Here is a 20,232-nt window from a genome sequence, read left to right as displayed (position 1 = left end):
ACAGCAATCATCTTGACTGATGAGCCATCTCTCCAGCCCATCTCCAGGGCTATTAAATGGGAGAGCTGGGTTACATTCTAGTTTTCCAACATCTGCCAAAATGTCAAAATAGTTAGGGCATTACTTGACCTATGGCTTTACAGACTATAAACTCCCTGGAGACATAAACAAGTTTTCTTATTTGTATCTCTGTTGGGCACAGCATATGCTTGATGCTGTTGAATAAAGACCCTGTCTCAAACAAACAGAACAGAAAAAAAGGAAAGGAAAAAGAAACTGAAAATAAGTTTGGGTTTCCAGATCTACACTGATCTTGCTAACATTTCCCAGAATGCCCTCAAATCCTGGAGACTGAGATGTCTAGTTGTGGCAACAAGAATGAATTGAGAGCAGAGGACGTGCTTTGGTCTTCAGGCTGGCAAGTGGGTTCTTCCCTTCCCTGGGAATGTTCTGAATTGAGAAGATATTTGTGTACAGATGCTAGGAGGCAGGAAGCTGGGCAGCCACACCATTTGAAGCAGAAGAAAATTTGCATTTTGGTCTTTGTGGCTCCCTTCCCAGAGAACATAGTCTGGATTTCCTGCTGCCTGCTGGGTCCAGGTGGACCCATTTTCTCAAGTGAGAAGTAGAAAAATTGCCTCCATCTCTAACTCATTCTCCTTCTTATGCCCCCACTAGTCGCTTTGAGAATGGCAAAGATGGATGGACAAGAAAATACTGTCCATTTATTCATGATTCACTAAGGCAGACAATGTATTAGGCACTAAGCAATTCTGTTGTTCAGACAGCCAGTCCACAGATGCTAAGGGCTGCTATGCACCAGGCAAAGTGAATCTGACCCTTGTTCTAAGCAGCTAACAGATAGGAGAAGGCACTTGTCAGCAGATTCACCATCCTACCTCCAAAAAGGGCCTTCTGCCTTCTCAGATTCCCCCACACCTTTCTCCTCTGAGCTGTTCCTTGTCCACCTTCAACTTCCATTGCCTCCCTGATGCCTCAAACACTGCTATCTAGGAGAAGAACACCAGGCACATCCATTAGACACTTGGGCGTTTAACATGACTGTTATCCTCTCCTCTGCCCTTCCCTACACCAAGTTAAGATCATGGAGACTGGGAGCCCTGGAGCTGGAGCCGGAATCTTGGGGAAGCTCAGCTTTATGGATTAGTACCAAAGACACACGAGGTCACAGGCTAAGTCCTGGGGCAGTGATGTTGCTGCCCTGTCCTTGGTACTGGGCATATCATGAATCAATTCAGTCAACGCTACTGCCCCTCTCATAATCTAGCAAGGGACACAAAATGAAGGCCAGACTGGAAAGTGGCCTGTGACTTAGCCTCATCCCTTAGAGCAGGGAGCTTTATCTTTTAGGCTGAGCTCTCCCAACTTGAGCCAATTGCTTCTCCTCCATCCATGCGAGGATTCTGTTAAGATGCTGAGTCTGATGAGTCTGTGCTGGAGCCTGAAATCCTGCGTTTCTAGCAAGGATCCAAATGATAAGGTTCTGTGGACCTCCTTTTGAGGAATGGACATTTCTCTTTGCTGAGAGGCGATGAGTGGATTAATGCTAATTAATGTACTTCCTTATACTGTGGTACCAAGTACGAAAATGGTCTCAAGGGCCAGGCAACCTGCTTTCTAAATGCACTCAGCCTCCCATACCCCATTTCATCTCTACCATCTATGAGATGCAGGTGGCAGATTTTGACCAGGCCTACTGTGTGGAATCACTCCTTGGTGCTACTTCAGGAGAATCTGCCTAATGACTCAGAAGGAGAGTCATCCCACATGGAATCCCAGTGAGGCAAATGTCACCCACCATCCTTCCCAGCAACTCCCAAGTTCCCAGCCAACACAACAAACCCAGAAAAAGGTTTCTTTGTTTTTGTTTTAATTAAACCAGCTTTGATTGAAAAATAACCATAAACAGATAAGTTCTGTCAGGTGAGTCTTGGGGGTGGGGGGTGGGGGGCTCGGTAAGAAAACAAGCACAGACGGATAAAGCTAGGGCAGGGAACAAATTTGCCAAACTTATCGGTAAATGGAGGAAGATGGGGTAGAAGTAATGAACCTAGGAGTCTGACCTCTGATGTATTGGCAAAACATCAGAGATGGAGGAGGTGCCTTGGAACGAAAAGTTTCCACAGTCTGGAACTCACGGGGACATTTGGGGCTGGGGCTGGAGTTCCAAAGCACCGGATTTGGCAGTGCAAGGGTGCTTATGTGGGGAGCACAAGTAAAGGGAGGAAAGACCTCAAATTGAGAGGGCGCTTCAGTCTGGTGGTGAGACAGTCAGGGTCTCCCCAGGGATGGAGGAGGGCAGGGAAGGCTTAACCCCAAGCAAGGCTCGGGGACCCAGCGAATTGCGCCACGCTGCGGGCGGGCGGGTACCACGGACAAGCTCGCACTGCTCCAGCGCAGGACAGGCAGAAGGCTCCGCCAGGCGCTCCCGCAACGGAGGGCGCCTCACAGGTAGCGCTCCAGCCCTGGCGCGAAGCCCGGCTGTCTCAGGTAGGCTTCCCCGGCTCCGATCGGCCCGAGCGCGCTGGCCGATCCCGCCAAGGCCAGGAGAGGCTCGGCGGACAGCGGCGCCGGTAACCCCAGGCGCTCGGACGCTGGCGAGTAGAGCGGCGGCGAGGCTGCGGCGGGGCAGGGCGGGAAGGCGGCGTCGGGCGCGGCGCAGCAAGGCGGCTCGGGCGCCACGGGTCCCGGAGGCTCAGGCTGCAAGCCCAGCAGGCTGTCCAGGCGGAAGAGGCGCGCGGGCGGAGCGGACGCGGGTGCCGGCGGGGGCGGGAAGGGCGCATAGGGGAAGGGCGGCGGCGGCGGCGGCGGTGCGGGTAGCTCAGCGCGCTTGAAGCGCTTGCGGCGCCGCAGGAAGCTACCGTTGTCGAACATGTCAGCGGCCGCGGGATCGAGCGTCCAGTAGTTGCCCTTGCCCGGATTGCCCGGCTCGCGCGGCACCTTGACGAAACAGTCGTTGAGGGTGAGGTTGTGGCGGATGCTGTTCTGCCACTTGCGCGGGCTGTCGCGGTAGAAGGCGAAGCGCTCGGTGATGAAGCGGTAGATGGCTGCCAGCGTTAGACGGCGGCCCGGAGCGTGCGCCAGGGCCATGGCAATGAGCGCGATGTACGAGTAGGGCGGCTTCCCACGCTGTAGTGGCCGCCGGCGTCGCCTCCCCGGGCCGGGCACAGCCGTGGGCTCGACGTCCCCACCGCCCACCACTTCCTCCGGTTCGCGCCTCGGTTCGGCTCCCGCCAGGGTCGGCGGCTGTGGCCCGGATGGCGAGAGCGAGGGCAAGGCCGGGAAGCCCGAGAAAGCGACGTGCGCATCCATGTGTGTGTGTGTGGGGGGGGGGGGGGTTCCTAGGGATGCGGAGTCCCTGCTCGCGCCCCGGAGAGCGGGGGGTCGCAGGTTCGCCTTATATGGACACACACTCCCACCTCCCGAGGAGAGGGCCCTGACCTGCCCTCTAATTTGCTTTCCCAGCCCCCTTCCAGGGCTGGCAGCCCACCTCTGTTTCTCCCCCTCCCTTGGTCTAGTCCCTCTGGGTCAATTTTTTTCAGACCCTCCCTCATCCCTGAGTCAGTCTCTGGGCTCCATCCCCATCCCGTGGTGTTTGGTCGTACTGCTCCCATTACGCCCCCTCCCCCGCCCCTTTGGGTCAACCCCAATCACAAATACACCCATTCAGCACACACTACTGCCCTCTCCCCATTTTGTGCCTTGTAGAGGTCAGATCCCCCTTAACCTTCCCCATGCTTCTAGTTCCCGCTCCAGCAGTCTTTGCTAGCCTCAGGCATCCTATGTAGCTGTTCAGGGAGGCATCAGGCTCCTTTGGACAGCAGAGAACCAGAGTGAAGATGATGGAAGACAGCGCAGAACCAGGCTGCCTTTGTTGCAGGGGAAGATGTTTAGAAGCCCTAACTCCTTTCCCTGCTCCACCCCCCTTCATCCTTATCCATCCCTGACTCCAGGGAAACTTGTTTCAAACATACATAACTCCACCTGCTTCCCCCCCCCCCAAAGGTGCATACCCCACACACACACACACATGCTTCCACTGAAGGCAGGGCTGAGCGAACTGTTTTCTGATGTAGACACTATCATTGGGTGGAGAGAGGGGAGAGTTTTTGTTAAAATGCCCCACCACCACACAGAGAGAGCCGAAGGGTGAGAAGCCTTGTTCTTAAAAGCAGGCAGACTGACAAGATCAAGGGAAGTAGAGGCAGAGCAAGGAGCACAGAGACAAGAGAAGATCTTACTGTGACAAGTCCCAGAGGCACTTACTGCCAAGGTCTTGTGAGTTCAGGCAGCCCATGAGAAAATTTGGGCACCCATCAGGCTCCATCTCTGATGAAGCATATCTTATTCCTTACCTCGAGAGGAGAGGGCTAGGACCTGCCCTCTAATTTGCTAGTCTAGTGCAGATGCCCAAAGCTAGATTCAGGTGGCCTGTAGCCAAGGATGCAAAATCCAAATTCAAACATGGGGCTCAAGGACTCCCCTCCTGTACTCAGCTGGTAACAAATCACAGCTACCACTGTTTAGCATTTTGTATTTGGTAAATACTTACAGTATTTCACTGGCATTTAAGCTCCACTGGGAGGTGGTACTATCCCCGTTTCTTGGCTGAGGGAACGGGTGCTCTGAGAGGTTAAGTAGTATACCTCGACTCCCACAAGGTACACTAATAGTGGCAGAGCAGAAATGAAACCCTGTGGTCAGAGCACCACCCATCACTGCTCTTCTAATGCCTTTCCTTACAATGGAAGCTTTAGTCCAGCATAGTGGCGTGCATGTGTGGTCCCAGCACTGGAGAGACTGAGGCCACTTATAGGCTAGGCTAGGCTAGGTTAGGCTAGGCTATGTAGTGGTACTCCATATCAAAAATAAATAAAAGGGGCTTGATGGCTTGATAAATGGGGAAGATGGCTTGATGAGTTAAGTTCCTTTTTTTTTTTTTTTTAATGAGTTAAGTTCTTGACATGCAAGGGTGAAGTCCGGAGTTCAGAACTTCAGAACCAACATGAAATTGGACTCAGCAGTGTATCAGTAGTCCGGGTACCCGAGTGACAAGATGGGAGGCGGAGACAAGGGAATCCCCAGAAGCTTGTGGGGAGTTGGCCTACTGTAGGCAGCAGTGAACAAGAGACCCTGTCTCAAAGGTGAGGACTGACACTCAAGATTGTCCTCTGACCTCCACACATGGACACTTCCAAATGCATGCATACCCCTACACATCATTTATATAACATGCACACAAAAGAGAGATAAGACTTCAGAAATGAATTACAGTAGAATTCCTCCAGTTTACCCTACTTCAGCTGCCAAAGTTACTTCCCAGTCTCTCTCCTGAGCTCCCGGTCAACTGATGGAGATGCCCATTGGGCATCACCTCACAAGGTCTCAAAGCACCTCGTTTGAAATGACTCCCTCCCCAGCCTCAGCCTGCTCAGTTACCAACCTTCCCAATCTCAGCAAGTACCATCCCTTCTTTGAATGAGTCCCTATACCAGGCCACTGCCACATCCTGTCAAGGCCACACAGATACCAAATCCATTTCTCCTTCAGTTCTGGACTCAGTTCAGCTGCCTCATTCACCAAGAGCCTCCGAGCCAGGCCTTTTGCCAATGCTCAGGACCAGATAGAAATGAAATGGTCCAGAAGAGAAATGGGCAGTTACACACAGGGAAGGGGGTGGAGGGGACTGGGGAAGCAGACAAGAAGATGATGACACTTGCAGGTCAAGAGACAATGTCCCAAACAAAACAAAGATGACTGTGTTAGAACAGACCCTGCTCCTCTACCTGCTTCTCAGTTCATCCTGTGTCAGCACAGCCCACCTGGAGCACAAGACAGTGAAGTCACATCACACTGCTCACCACAGAAGAGGACAAGGCAAGCCACTGTGGTGGCATAGCATGGCCTCCAGAGCCACATGAGCAAGGTCACCTCTTGCTCAAGCCTGCCAAGTGAAAGCAATGGCATCTCCATAGTAAGGGATGTATAGAGGGCCCGGCCTCCTATGGATCTTGATAAGAAGCTACCCCCACCCCCACTGTGTTAATCAGGGGGCAGAGAGAGCCATTCTGGCTATCTTTCCAGCCAGTGTTATTCTGCAGGTGGACTCAAATGCAGAACAAGTATTGATAGAGCCTTAGCCTTTCTCGCCTTCCTCTAGGGAATGAAACTCCTATCATAGCTCATAGCTTCCGTGTAATTAGTTGTTATTGTACTCTATGGCTGACTACCGGGGTGTTTGTTTGTTTGTTTGTTTCGTTGGTTGGTTGGTTGGTTTTTGTTTGTACCTTCAACTTCCCAGGCCATGTGCATAGTCTGGGACGTAATATATGTTCAATAAATGATCCTGAATGTGTGTCTGGCTATGCTAATTCTGAGAAGGGTGGGGATGAGGAGCTGAGCCAAAGGGGTGAGAACCCAGTTCTTTGTGCCTGCCTACCTCCCCCCCCCCCCCGCCCTCCATTGGGCCTGCTTCCCAGAGTGGAGCAAGCTGGTGTCAGGGGGCGGTCCAAGGGCTAATCCGTGTTTTCAGCGTGGCTGGGCCCTCTTTTCACAGGCCCTGGGCCGGACGTGATGCGGCTGAGCATCCGGGCATAAGACGGCCAGTGAAGGTGGCCCCTTTCTCATGGGCCTGGATTCCAGGCGGCCCAGCGTCTGAGTGGAGCCCCTGGGGCGGGAGGAACACAGTAGCTGGGCTGGGCAGTCCTTTGTCTGACCACACTGGGTGGATATTCGGGCTGGCAGGAGGGATTAATGGCCAGGGATTGGCCCTGGGGCCGGCCTTCCCACTGCCCTTTGGGGGCCAAAGGCCCAGGTCAGGGCACACAACGTTGTTGATGGATCTCCAGATAGGAGTGGAAATTCCCACCCTTGTCCAAAGCTATTTGCGCTGGGCTCCAAGACCCTCTGCCTCAGTGCTGGCTTGAGAAGCACCATTAGCTCAGACAGACTTGGAGGCAAGGAACGGAAGTGCAGTTAGAACTTACCAAGTACTCTCCAGGGGTTGTGGGGAGGGGGTGCTGTGACTGGAAGTCACTTCAGGTCCTTAGATAAAATTCTCACTCCATCATTGCTCATACAGTGCTCTGGAAATAGCTATATTAACCCAAAGAGGTCTCAAGGGGCCAGCCTGAGATGTCCCCAGGCCCCTCACCCCCAAAGATCTCTTGTTTATTTGCAAAACACAAGAAAATCAAGAAGAAGGAAGGCCAAAGTGTGGATACTTCATTCCTCCTTAGAACAGGGAACAAAATACCCATGGAAGGAGATACAGGTACAAAGTTTGGAGCTGAGACGAAAGGATGGACCATTCAGAAACTGCCCAACCTGGGAATCCACACCATAATCATCCACCAAAAGCAGACACTATCACATATGCTAGCAAGATTTTGCTGAAAGGACCCAGATATAACTGTCTCTTGTGAGGCTATATGCCAATGCCTGGCAAATACAGAAGTGGATGCTCACAGTCATCTATAAGATGGAACACAGGGCCCCCAATAGATGAGCAAGAGAAAGTATCCAAGTTGCTGAAGGGGTCTACAACCCTATAGGTAGAACAACAATATGAACTAACCAGTAACCCCAGAGCTCATGTCTCTACCTGCATATGTAGCAGAAGATGGCCTAGTCAGCCATCATTGGGAAAAGAGGCCCCTTGGTCTTGCAAACTTTATATGCCCCAGTACAGGGGAAAGACAGGGGCAAGAAGTGGGAGTGGGTGGGTAGGGGAGCAGGGCGGGGGAGGGTATAGGGGACTTTCAGGATAGCAATTTGAAAGGCAAATGAAGAAAATATCTAATAAAAAATTGAAAAGAAAAAAAAAATCTCTTGTTTGAGATCTGATGTTTATTTTAAATCTCTCTATCAAAGCCTGGAGATATCCATAGCGTAGGGGCAGCAGGAAATCCAAGACGACCTCAAATCATCTCTGGCTCCTCGTGTGCCTGCGGGTTCCACATTAGAGCTATGCAGGATATGGTTCATTCCTCGGGCATCAGGCAGGCAGCTGGGACAGTCTGGAACCACACTGTAGGGACACCCTTTCTTATCTCCTCAGGCTGTCACTCCATATATATCCCAAGAATGCATGTCCTGGCTACTTGGATGCTGGGACCCCAGTGAGGAGTTAGTCTTTCATCTGCTTTCACTATGCTAAGGAGGAGGCAGGCAGGCAGATGTTCTCTGTACTCAGTAGCAAGTTTATGAATCTGGCAGAGTAAGGGCAGCAGGAACACAAAAGAGCCTCACCCAGCCTGTCTGAGTCAGGCTTCCTGGAAGGGGTAAAGTTCCAGACGACCAGTGGGGAAGAATGGAAGCTGGACTAGGAGATCATTCTCACACAACACCTCTGTTGCTGTGCTTACTTACTGTATCTGTCTCCCTTACTGGGCTTTCTGTGCACAGAGGGTACATCCCACGTCTCGTATGTGGGCTCTGGCAATTAGCCAAGTGCCTTGATCAATAGATGTCTGTTGGATGGTGAGACCAGGTTAAATACTGAGGTCCAGAAGCAAGAGTATCTGACCCATCTTGCAAAGTTGAGAGACTTGCTGTTTTCCTGAGCATCACAAGGGTTGCCAGCATACTCTAGGGCTGGGTGTCTATTTCCAGTTACAGTTATTCCCCATGATGGCTGGTGTCCAGGCTCATGAGACTGGGACGAAAGAGACAGGCAGGTGGGGTTGTAGCTGACTTTTTTTTTTTTTTTTTTTTTTTGCCATGTTGGGGGACTTTTGAAAAGGTCCCAGCAAGGCAGTGACCAGAACTTATTTGACTCCTTTAAACTCTGGAGGGATGAACTTGAAAGCAAGGGTTGCCCTGTGGTGAGGTGTGCACCTAGGGAGAGGCAGTGGGGAAGCTGAAGACACTTTGTTCTCATTAGCTGAGTGAGGGAGATCCTGGAGCTGTCTGTCTCTCTTGATGGCTTATACACACCTGGACACACAGTCTAGCAGCCATCACATCCTCTGCTCTTTTCCTCCCTCCTACAGCCTTTTTCACTGACTGGGGTCTGTCACTTCTCAGAGCTTCCTGTCACACTTCTCTTCCTGCATCCTTCTGTCTCCATGTCCATTTCAGCATTTCCTTTAACTGCCTCTGAGCAACCTCTCTGGTCTCCCTGCCTTCCTTTTCTTCCAGTAAGAGAGCCATTCTTCAACTGTGTTTGCAGAAACAGCAGCAATGGATCCCAGCCTCTCTCAGAGTCCCATCAGGCCAGGATTCCCCTGGCAGGCACCACAGGATTGGCCTGGGTGTCAAGAGGGCTACACCTGCCCCATCTCCCTTCCCTGCTTCCTCACAACACACACACACATTACTGCAGAGCCAAATGGAGCTCCTGTTGGTTGGAACCAAGTCCCTCTCTTTGCTAAACAACAACACAACAGTCCAGTTTGGCAGCTAAGATACAAGACCGGCCCCATCTACTGTTCCAGAGAGCCTACAATCTCATATGTTCTTTAACACAGCAAGTCCATCTTTTTCCTCTGAAAACCTCTACTTCTATGGTGTCAGGTCACCAAGAAATAAGCACACAAGAAACCGCATGGGCTTCTCACCCAAAGGCAGGGGGGAAAGGAATCACCTTTGCTTCTGCCCCCCAGCCAAGAGAGGCCCTTCTTCCCTAACCTGCTAGCGTCTTCCTTTTTGTCCTCTGAGAGATGCTATCATAAAATAACCATTTTGTCTTCTAGAAACCATTTTTCAGGCCCTTTCTCCTTTCCCAGACAACAGGCCTGACACCTCTGGCTTGCTGCACTTGTTCTCAAGGTAGAAGAGTGTGCATCTGCAGTGGGGCTGGGTCATTCAAGGTCCAAGCTGTGCAGAGCTGCACAGCTCCTCAGGAAACATTTGGTGAGCCCCTTACTGAATAAACGAGTGAAGCAATGACCACCCATGTCTGAACAAATGAAGGGCCCCTGGTTTCCAGCTAGGAAACCCTGCCCTTACTGCCTCTTGGTAAAGACCTGTAGCCCAGAAGACTGAGACCCCAAACACAGTCCCTGTCTTAGCAGGACCCAAGCTCAGCTCAAGCTCAGACCAAGTTGGTTCAGCCCTGAGGGTGTAATTCCAGCTGCTCCTAAACCACACATGCAACATCTGAAGTATGCTCCATGCCATCCAGGACTGTCAGCATTCTGACACCTCCCTCACTTCTACAACCTCACAGCCTCAGTGGGTTTAGGCCTCCCTGGTTTCTCAGGCTTTCCCTAAATTTCTGGAGAACTCTAACAGGCTGGCTGAATCAGAAGAAAGATAAATTGGAGCCCAGATTCCTGACCCACCTACTCATCTACTCTGCGATCCATACAAGTCACCCACCATTGCAGCCAATATCATACATAGGCTCCCAGCACCTGGCATTTCCTGAAATGATCTAGACCAGCGATTACCAACCTCCAGGGCTCTTAGCTTAAGGCATCTGGAAGCCATGTGGTACCCAGGACTGCCTGTGAGTTGGATACACAGTGTGCCCCACACATCAGTACGATTGTTTCTCAAATGCATGTAGATGTTGCTGTGATGGATAAATATAACCACATTTAAAAGCTTTGCAGTTGTTTTTATTTTTGTCATAATTTAAAACCCATCAGCGGACATTGAAAGCACAACTACTATCATATGGGGTAGCAAGGAGGTTGTTTTTCAATTCCCATTCTTAAACTACTACTAGACTGCAATGTGCCTTCTTTATAATTTTGGACAGTGAAGTCCAAAATGGGGACAGATTTGGCTGAAGTCTCAAAACAAGTTAATGCAAAATCAAAAATAAAGCCCAGGCCTCTGACACCCAGAACCCTCTTCCTGCATGCACCCAACAGCCTTTATACAGCATCTGACTAGCATGGGCTGGCCTGGGCATCAAAGCCAAAGATAAAGACCAAAGGTCCTCCTTTCAGGGGCTGATGGTGTATTAGGGGGTGTCTATGAATGGAGAGAAATGCTGAACAGAGACGTTATCCTAATTACTAAAAGAAGCCGTTGAAGGACTTGCATGGGAAATGGAAGGGTCCTGTTGTACAACAAGCCCTCAGTTGCTATGTGGGGCACCGTCTGGAAGTGCTTATCACTTAAAAGGATTTGGCAGCATTCAGTAGAAAACACAACGCAATTAAAGCTGTAGGGAATATTGTTTCAACCTAATAAGAGGTCAGAGGTAGGATAGGTATTGTCAGAGCTCTGTCTCAATTTTCCCTTGATGCTTTTTGCTACCAATCATGAGTGGGGCTCATCTTCTGGCAGACACAAGACAGCAACACCCACATCTGCAGCTCCTAAGTTCCAGAACAGAGTTAGCACTTCCATGACTGTTTTTACAGGAGGAGAACGTTCCCATTCACTGCTCCCAAATATCTCAACTCCCATTGGCAGATATGGATCACTCTCCCCTTCTTGAACAAATCACAGTGAGTAGGAATGAATGACCTGTTAGCTTAGGACCATCATACATCTGGGACTGGGAATGGATCATTTACTAATAAAGCAGGTTGCTGTGTGGAAGAGTAAATAGTGACAAGTGAAAATACACACACACACACACACACACACACACACACACACACACACCAGGAAAAAGGAAGAGAAACTCTCAGTGGTGTCTGCTACTGAGGGAGAAGAGAGGAAGCTGAAGGCCACATGCTGGAGTTGACTCAACAGGGAGGTGACCATGGTGCACTCGTATCTGCCATGCATGAGTGTCCTTGCTGCCTTGGCTCACTTGCTTGCCCTTAGCTCCTGGGAGCAAGGCCAAGGACAACTATTTTCGAACCTAGGATGAACCATGTAAGAGAAAAAGACAGTACGTGTCCTAAATAGCGAGCACTGGCTCCCGTTTGAGAAATGTTCCAAATAGGGACCAGTAATAATAGGCCTGAGGGATTGTCTGGCTGAGCAATCACAGGAACAATCACCCTGACCATCTGACCATCGTGAGCCTCAGGTCTTCCTTTAGAGAATTGGGAGAGGATGTTTGTTTTCTTTAGCCACACTGACCTCTCTCAAAGGAACCAAGTCTCTATCACCTTGAAGAGCCAGAAGGACGGGATTAGAAGAGCTGGTGGACCAGTGCAGCAGAAAGCCAAGAACCAGTGTATGAGCTAGCCCCAGCTAGCCTTGGAGAGAGCGTTCGCCTCATCCAGGCTCTGCTTTTGATGACATCATGTTGGTAGTTTGAAATGAACCACATGGGAGTATTATTCCACAAAAATTGGTCGATGCTACAAATCAGGGTGTCCCTGACAAAGAACTAGCCATTAAATAGTCCCCAGCTCACACCTTGGCAATAAAACCCACATCAATAGATAAGGACACTTTCCTAGCTAGCTCAGTGGGACTCTAGGGGGAAAAGGCCAAAGGAAAGTCTTTGGGGACACGGAAGAGTAGACATCTGTTCTTTCTCTTTGACTCTGACGACTCACATTCACAGTTAGAGCATTTGCCCTAGCTAGGATTAGGTCAGAACTGTAAGGAATGTCTTGAATCCTTTCCTCAGCTCTATTAGTCAGGCCTGCCACTCTTTTATACTATGTTCAAAGGAGACATATGACTCCATTTGTTATGTAATTCCCCCATACTAGAAATTTATCTTGGCATGTGCTCAGTAATACAGGCACAAGGATAGTCACTACTACTATTTATCACAGAATAAAGTCAAATCCAATATTCTAATGTCAGAATGGATCTGTCCCTTAGAACATTAGGTAAACTTTTCAAAAAATCAAACAAAAAGTGTTTTCATCCTGCATATTAGTACAGTCCTTTAATAACAGCATTCATGTGGCAGAGGCTGGTGGATCTCTATGAGGTTGGGGCCAGCTTGGTCTATATAGCAAGTTCCAGGCTACATAGTGAGACTGTAACTCAGAAACAAACAAAATAAAACAACTATTTTTATTAGTTCCTCCCCTGTTTCCTACCACCCAACTTTGTATACTTTAAAAAAAAAAAACCCTTCAAGAATAATTTGTGCTGCCCAAATATTCTTAGATGGATGGTCTTCCATTGACAGTGGTCTGCTTATTAGGGGGTTACACTCATAGAGAAAACTGCCTCTCCCAGCAAACAGCTAGCAGTTGCCAAAAGCGCCATAACCTAGGGTGGGGTAGTAAGTTAAACTCCCCTCTCCATGCTGGGGATTCAGTCTGTCTTGGGCTGGCACAGGTCTTACGCATGATGCCATAGCAAATGTGGATTCATATGCACAGTTTCCATGTTGTGTCTAGAAGACTCTGTTTCCCTGTAGTCAGTTGCCTCTGGCTCTTACACTCTCTCCATCTTCTCTTCCTCAATGATCCCTGAGCCTGGAAAAGGCAGGGGTGCTATAGATGTTTCCTTTAGTGATGAGCATTCTGCAGTCTCTTGTTCTCTGCACAGTGGCTAGCTGTTGATCATCATGTAACTTTAAGGAACATTTAATGATGTGATGAAATATGTCATGGTAAAATGATTTATATTGAAAGTGATATATATATATATATATATATATATATATTATGCACATGGTTGGAAAATGAATGGGACAAATACACCAAAATATCATTACATTTTATCTCTAGGTGGTTTTAAATTTTAATTTGCTTAAAGAATTAAAACTATGAACTGGAGGCTATACATTGCTCCAGTTCAACAATAATACATTGCTTGCCTGGCAGTCATGAGGTCCTAGGCTTAATGCCCAGCATTTGAAAAAAAAAAAAAAACCTGCTCTCAAACTATGAACATAATTCACCACACTGTGCTCTTGTAATATACAACTTCACTGTAAATATGTGAATAGAACTATGAAAAGATTCAAAAATCACATGCACTATGACAGATAAAAAGAAAAATAGGGTGATTAATTCAAAGTCTACTGGGTGTGGTAGCACATTTCTGCTGTCCCAGTTACTCCAGTGGCTGGGGCAGAAGTCCCCTAAGCCTGTGAGTTAAGAGCAGCTTGAGCATCACTGTGAGTTCCTGTGTGCCAAAATCAAAATAAGAGTAGAGGGAGGAGGAGGAAGAGGAAGAGGGGGAGGAGGAGGAAGAGGAAGAAGAGGAGAGGAGGAAGAGGAGGAAGAGGAGGGGGAGGAAGAGGAGAAAGAGGAGGGGGAGGAAGAGGAGAAAGAGGAGGGGGAAGAAGAGGAGGAGGAGGAATTGACTGGAGGTGCTTAGCTCTGTGCTGCAGTATTTATATATCCTCAATCTGGAGTCACAATTAGTGTATAACCCATTAGAAAATGGCTTGATTCAGAGATGGATAGATGGCCAGCAATTAGAAGCACATACTGCTCTTGGAGAGGGCCAGACTTCAGTCCCCAGGACCCATGTCAGGCAAGTCATAACTACCTGATACTCCAGGTCCAAGAGCTCTGACATCCTCTTCTGTCTCTGGCAGTATCTGCACTCCAATATGTATATAGTCACCACACACACACACATACACACAAACACACATACACACACACACACACACACACACACGATTTTTAAAAGAACCTTTTTAAGTGGTTTGCTTCCATTTTCAAAACATAAATATTAAACATACATGAATTAATTAACTAGAAAAAAATGTTCATTTCAAAAACAATCTCCAATTTACAGATGAGAATGGAGGTTCATGGAGCTGAATGGAGCTGCTGGAACCTTCAGCTGAAAATGGTCCTGACTCCAGGACTATCCAGGGTAGCACTACTAAGTGAATTTAGAGCTTTCACTTTGCAAATTACTACTTCCCTGGAGAGTTACCATTTGACCAGCAAAGAAACAGAGGACATCCAAGTTTTGAGGCCATATCTTCTGGCCCCTTGGGTATCCAGAACCCTGCTCCTGGCTTGCCATTCAAGCGTCTTTTCTACCACTACCCTTTGAGGCCAACAAGTATTATGTCTACAGTAGTCCCATATGGCAAGGATGGCCTACACTGCCCCATAGGAACGAGACAAGGCAAGCATTTTCTCCAAGGCCTAGAGTCGATTGTACATCTCCCAGAAGACTAGAAACCCAGGAAGTGTGCAGAAGCTTGGGGCGGGAGGGATGAAGAGGGCTCTGTCAGTGACTGGAGGCAGCATCTGGAACAGCTGTACCTCTGAAGCAGGCATGCAGTCATTAGCAGGGCTTTGACATGTTTTAGAGCCAATAATTGCATGTTGACTCCACGTTCCACTGTGAGCAGCCACTGCTCAGGATGTAATGAGTATCTTTCCTACAGAGGAGGGGCATGTTCACGCTCCTCCCTGCCCTCCTGCCTGCCTGCCTGCCTGCCTGCCTGAACTGCTCTTATGCCGGCTGCTTGTCTGGTTGGCATTAGTCATGCCTGCTTTCCTATTTTTAGACTTATCCCATAGTCCTAGGACCAGCTGTTCCCTGCCACTGTGGGTAAGGATTCCTTGAATGGGCCAACACCGGCCTGGTAGGGGAAAGACTCATCCGATGCAGTGCTTTGCTGTGGCAAAACTCACTTCCTTTACTCTCTCTGAGACTCCACCAAGAGATTTTTCTGTATCTTCCCCATACCCCTCCAAAAAGCTAAGAAGAAAGAAAAGGAGGAAAGAAAACGATAAGAAAAGAAGAAGAAAATCTAATAGAACAGCAGTGAACTTCCAGCTTCATGTTTCTTTTTTGTTGGTTCATTTGTTTTGTTTTATTTGTTTGTTTGTTTGTTTTTGTTTTTAGATGGGGTTTTAAAACCTATATAGCCCTGGCTGTCCTGGAACTCACTATATAGACCAGGCTAGTCTCAAACTCAGAGATCTGCCTACCTCTGCCTCCCGAGTGCTAGGATTAAAGGCATGCACCACCATGCCTGGCCAATTTTACCTGTCTTGTTCATTCTCCCCATTCTCCCTTCTTCAGGAAGCTTTCCTGACAGGGTAAGTCTCCTGATCTCTCCACAGTGCCGGTGCTTCCCTCCGTCACAGCTGCTGTCACATGAGGTATTGAGTGCTTGCCCAGCTCCCTCTCCTGCCTTGCTGGGTGCATCCTGAGAATGGAGGGGTGACTTACTCCTCTAGCAAGATTCCCAGTGTCCAACATTGGGCCAGAGACAGAAAGATATGAAATAAATGCAGATTAAATGGCCAGCGGAATGAAGAGAGTGATGGATGATATGACAGAGTTTGAGGGGTTAAAAGGGACATGGCAGGCCCTTGTTTCACGCACAAGGAAACTGAGATGTAGAGAACAGGGAAGGTATTGTAGGGAATCACAGTTTACAAGTGACAAAACACCGGCTCAAAGGAATGATGCTGAAAAGTGAGATAGGGACATCCGTTGGCTGTCCATCAAGGCAAGGATGGAAGTGGCCTTAAGGCTATGCAGGATGGAGCGCTCCTGAGGCCTCCTCATGCTTCCTTCACTCTCACAAGCTGTCTCATTCCTGCTGGGGGCCCTGACTGAAAGGGGCTCCCTGTTCCCATCCCATTTCTGCAGTGAGAGGAGATGAAAAAGCTTCAACTTCAGAAAGGGGCTCTGAGAGGTTCCTAGAGGGACCCACATTCTCTCCTGACTAAGATCCAAAGACAGTGGCAGCTTCCAGCCAGCTGAGAAACAGTTCTCTGAAACACATGGGGACAGCATCGACACAACCCTAGGATAAGACCCGTGGGAACTGCGAAGCCACCATAATTGAAATCCACTAGGGTCCCTAACATTATTGGTACATTCTGTACTCATGAGCTACTTCCAGCCACACTGCCTGTCGTGTCTGTGAGGTGAGTGTCATTTTTACCATTTTACAGATAGGAAAACCTCAAGTTTAGAGGATAGCTAAAAGTTTCAGAGAATTATGGGCTCCAACAGAACACTTAGTCCTATCTTCTTTGTATATAAGTTAAGAAAGTACAGCTTCGAGAGGGTAGGGGCCTGCCTGGAGCTGCAGAGTAGCTCAGGAGGATGGTCCAGGATTGGAACGAGGATTTACTGACATCTGATTACAGGTGTGCAGTAAGTGTCTTCAGAGATCTACCCTGCTCTTGATCGTTTTGCTTCTCTTGAAACCACTAACACATCTATCCCGCAACTATGGGAATAGCGCTCTCTCTCTCTCTCTCTCTCTCTCTCTCTCTCTCTCTCTCTCTCTCTCTCTCTCTCTCTCTCTCTCGTGTGTGTGTGTGTGTGTGTGTGTGTGTGTGTGTATACACTGAGGATAGTATATAAATAGGTCCAGACTATAAGTCAATGAGAAACTTCCCAGAGCCAAGCCACAGGGAACCAGAATCATAAAGTCTTGTCTGCCACTCTCTACCCCAACTAAGCCATTCTAGCCCCAAGTTTCATGGGTCTTCAGAAGCCTGGACACTTTGAAGCCAACAGTATTGGGCCACAACAAGAATCAGTGTAATTTTCTGTCAAACAGTGTCCTCAGATGACCCCGATGACCTCTGCAAAGTTGCAGTTTTACCCTCAGGGTGCTTAGATGTGCTCCTCCTACTGCTCCTATACTCCGGGTGAAGGGAGGCAGGATGGTAAAAGATTTCAGAAGAGAAAAACACAAGAAACAAGCTAGTTCCCAGAGTACCTGCTCCAGCAACTGCTCCATTTGCTCATCCCAACAGTGGGAGGCATTAGCTTTCCTGCCTTCCTTTCCCAGAAAAAGGAATAAGTGCTCTGGACCCAAGGTAGCTTCCTCCAGGGTGCATGTCCTGGAGGTGGCAGAGAGGGCAGCATATCCATTTTTGCAGATGCACCTTTGGCGCTGAGTCCTGCTGCTCCCTAAAAAGGCCAAAGGGCAACCTGAGCTTCTCCAAAACATTTCCTCTCAAGGCCTCACGGTCTTTAGCCCTAAGCACCCTCAGCTTCAAGCCTCTCACACAGAGCTCTCCAGAGTAACTTGCACAATGTCTCTGGGCACAGTCAAACCCGTCTCACCGCACCTCTTACCTCTGCTCAGTGTTGGTCACAAATGTAGTTACCTCGACTTGTGGGCCACCCAACATCTGCTCTGCCTGTGAACTCTAAATCTCTCTCCTCCCCTCATTGTTCTATAGCCAATATTTCCTTGCAACCTGCTCCCAAGAACCCTTGTCATGAGTGCCCCCCACAGAGGCAGGCCAAATAAGTCCTGACACCCTAAAGCTCAGAGGAGACACCAGTTTCTAAGACAAGTTGCAAGTTCTGAGCTAAAGAACAGGGAAAGAAGTGAGGGACATATGGATTGTCCCTATCTGTGTCTATTCTTGAAGTTTGTGCATTCTAGCTTCTGTGTGTGTGTGTGTGTGTGTGTGTGTGTGTGTGTGTGTGTGTGTGTGTATAGACAAGTGCATAGTTAGTTTAAGGTTAGCTTGTACTATGAGACCCTATGTCAGAAAACAAAATACAAAATACACAAATCTACCTTTTAAATTACTGATGTGTATCATAAGCCTTTTTTTAATTAATCAAATGTGTGTATCTGTGTGTTTATATGTGTGTGATGTCTGCCTGTCTCCCTGTCTGTCTGTGACACTCAAGACACTAAGGAAATGCTCCATCACTGAACTATATCCCCAGCCCAACTATCAATTCTTTTCTTTTAATATTTATTTATTTGGTTTTTCGAGACAGGGTTTCTCTGTGTAGCCCTGGCTGTCCTGGAACTTACTCTGTAGTCCAGGCTGGCCTGGAACTCAGAAATCTGCCTGCCTCTGCCTCCTGGCTCAATTCTTTGAAAAAAAATTATTTTTAATTATGTGTATGTGTGTGTGGTTCTATACATATTGGCAGAAATCTGCCTGCCTCTGCCTCCTGGCTCAATTCTTTGAAAAAAAATTATTTTTAATTATGTGTATGTGTGTGTGGTTCTACACATATTGGTGCAGTGTGTGCAGAGGCTAAGGGAGGACATTAGATCTTCTACACCTGTAGCTATAGGTGGTTGTGAGCCACTTCACCTGGGTGCTGGGAATCAAACTCAGATCCTCTGGAAGAGCAGGATGCCCTCTTAACCACTGAGCCATCTCTGCAGCCTCCTAACCAAAAATCTCAACACGGTGATCAGATACAATAAGAACCTAAATTTTTTTTTTTTTTGGACTGCAATCATGTAGTGTTATTCTCTGTCACTCTCCAGTGACCTCCTAGACTGGGACAAGGCAATCCCTCCAGTGCCCTGCATAGCTGTCCTTGCTCCCGCTGCACTGGCCTCCTGGGCTGTTATTCCTGGAAGATAGTAAGGATTATGCCCACTCCTACTCCCTCCCTCTGAAGTAGATCCTCCCACCAGCTGGGAATACTTCCCCTCATATGTCTATGTGGGCTCTTCCTTGGCTTGCTCCAGTACCCTTAGTGACCACCCAAAACAAAACTAGGCCCCCACCTTTTGTGACCCTTCCCTGCTTTACTTCTGTTCATAGTGTGTGTGCCCTTATGAGACCTATTTTATGCAATTAGCACTCAAACTGTCTCCTCAAAGCTCTTGTGTTTGAATACTTGGTCCCCAGATGGTAACTATGCTTGTGTTTGAATACTTAGTCCCCAGATGGTGACTAACCTTGGTCCCCAGAGGTTATGAGGCCTCTCTGGGGGAGAGCTGTCTGTGTTATGGCCTGCTTGGATTCCCTCTCTGCTTCCTAGCCCACTGAGATGCAGGGAACCTATGTTGTAAGCTCCTTATGCCACAGATCTTCACTGTGCCTGTTGTGATGAACTGTATCCCCAGGACCAGGAGCCAAGATAAACCTCTCCTCTTTAAGTGGCTTCCTGTCAGGTATTTGACCACAGAACAAGAACAGGAACTAATATAACACCATATTATAAGAGTCTCTTTGTTATTTCTGCCTCCTGTCTGTGTGCCTCCGCTAGGAGGTAAACTAAGCTCTAGGGAACAGGAACTTTCATGATCCCCTCCCACCATTTTGGGGAGTCCTAACCCCACCCCTCTGTTGTACCCCAAACATCCAGCCCAGGGCCTGTAGCAGAGCACGTGCCCAGGAGTAACCATAGCAGCTCTCTGCTAAGGGCGGCCTTGATGTATGTCCCCATCCGTTCTTCCTGCCTTTTAGCTCCGATGTTGTGGAGGCCTCAGAGTTGCGTGTCTGCCCTCATGCCAAGGTTTCCTAGGACCTTCGGTTCACCTTCGTTTGAGAGCACCAATTGAAAAGGGGAGGAACAAGCCTGGGAAAAAAAAAAAAGCCCTGCCTGCAGTTTGGAACAATATTTGGCTGGGGTCAGGAACTCTGTGGGAAGAGCCCTGGGTTCCAGGGAGCCAAGGACAAAGCAGGCCAAGAACTCTTTGCCTTAATTTGTTGCCTCTAAATT

The 20,232-nt window shown here is 48.6% G+C and overlaps 1 protein-coding gene across 1 annotated transcript; it reads right to left on the bottom strand.

Annotated features, from left to right (window-relative positions):
• Positions 1-2,466: 2,466 nt before the first annotated feature.
• On the bottom strand, positions 2,467-3,333 carry Foxe3 (forkhead box E3). The gene has a single exon (XM_021161544.2). It carries the CDS (start codon positions 3,331-3,333, stop codon positions 2,467-2,469), a length of 867 nt encoding a protein of 288 aa, XP_021017203.1.
• Positions 3,334-20,232: the final 16,899 nt, after the last annotated feature.

The sequence above is a fragment of the Mus caroli genome, unplaced genomic scaffold, assembly GCF_978045245.1.
Source record: "Mus caroli unplaced genomic scaffold, Mus_caroli_1 scaffold_6, whole genome shotgun sequence".
NCBI classification, from domain to species: Eukaryota; Metazoa; Chordata; class Mammalia; order Rodentia; family Muridae; genus Mus; species Mus caroli.
The sequence above is the reverse complement of the archived record's forward strand: the minus strand, read 5'-3'. Positions and strand labels throughout refer to the sequence as shown.

Coding starts and splice junctions, on each gene's coding strand:
- Foxe3 (XM_021161544.2), bottom strand. CDS start 3,333: ATGGATGCGCACGTCGCTTTCTCGGGCTTCCCGGCCTTGCCCTCGCTC.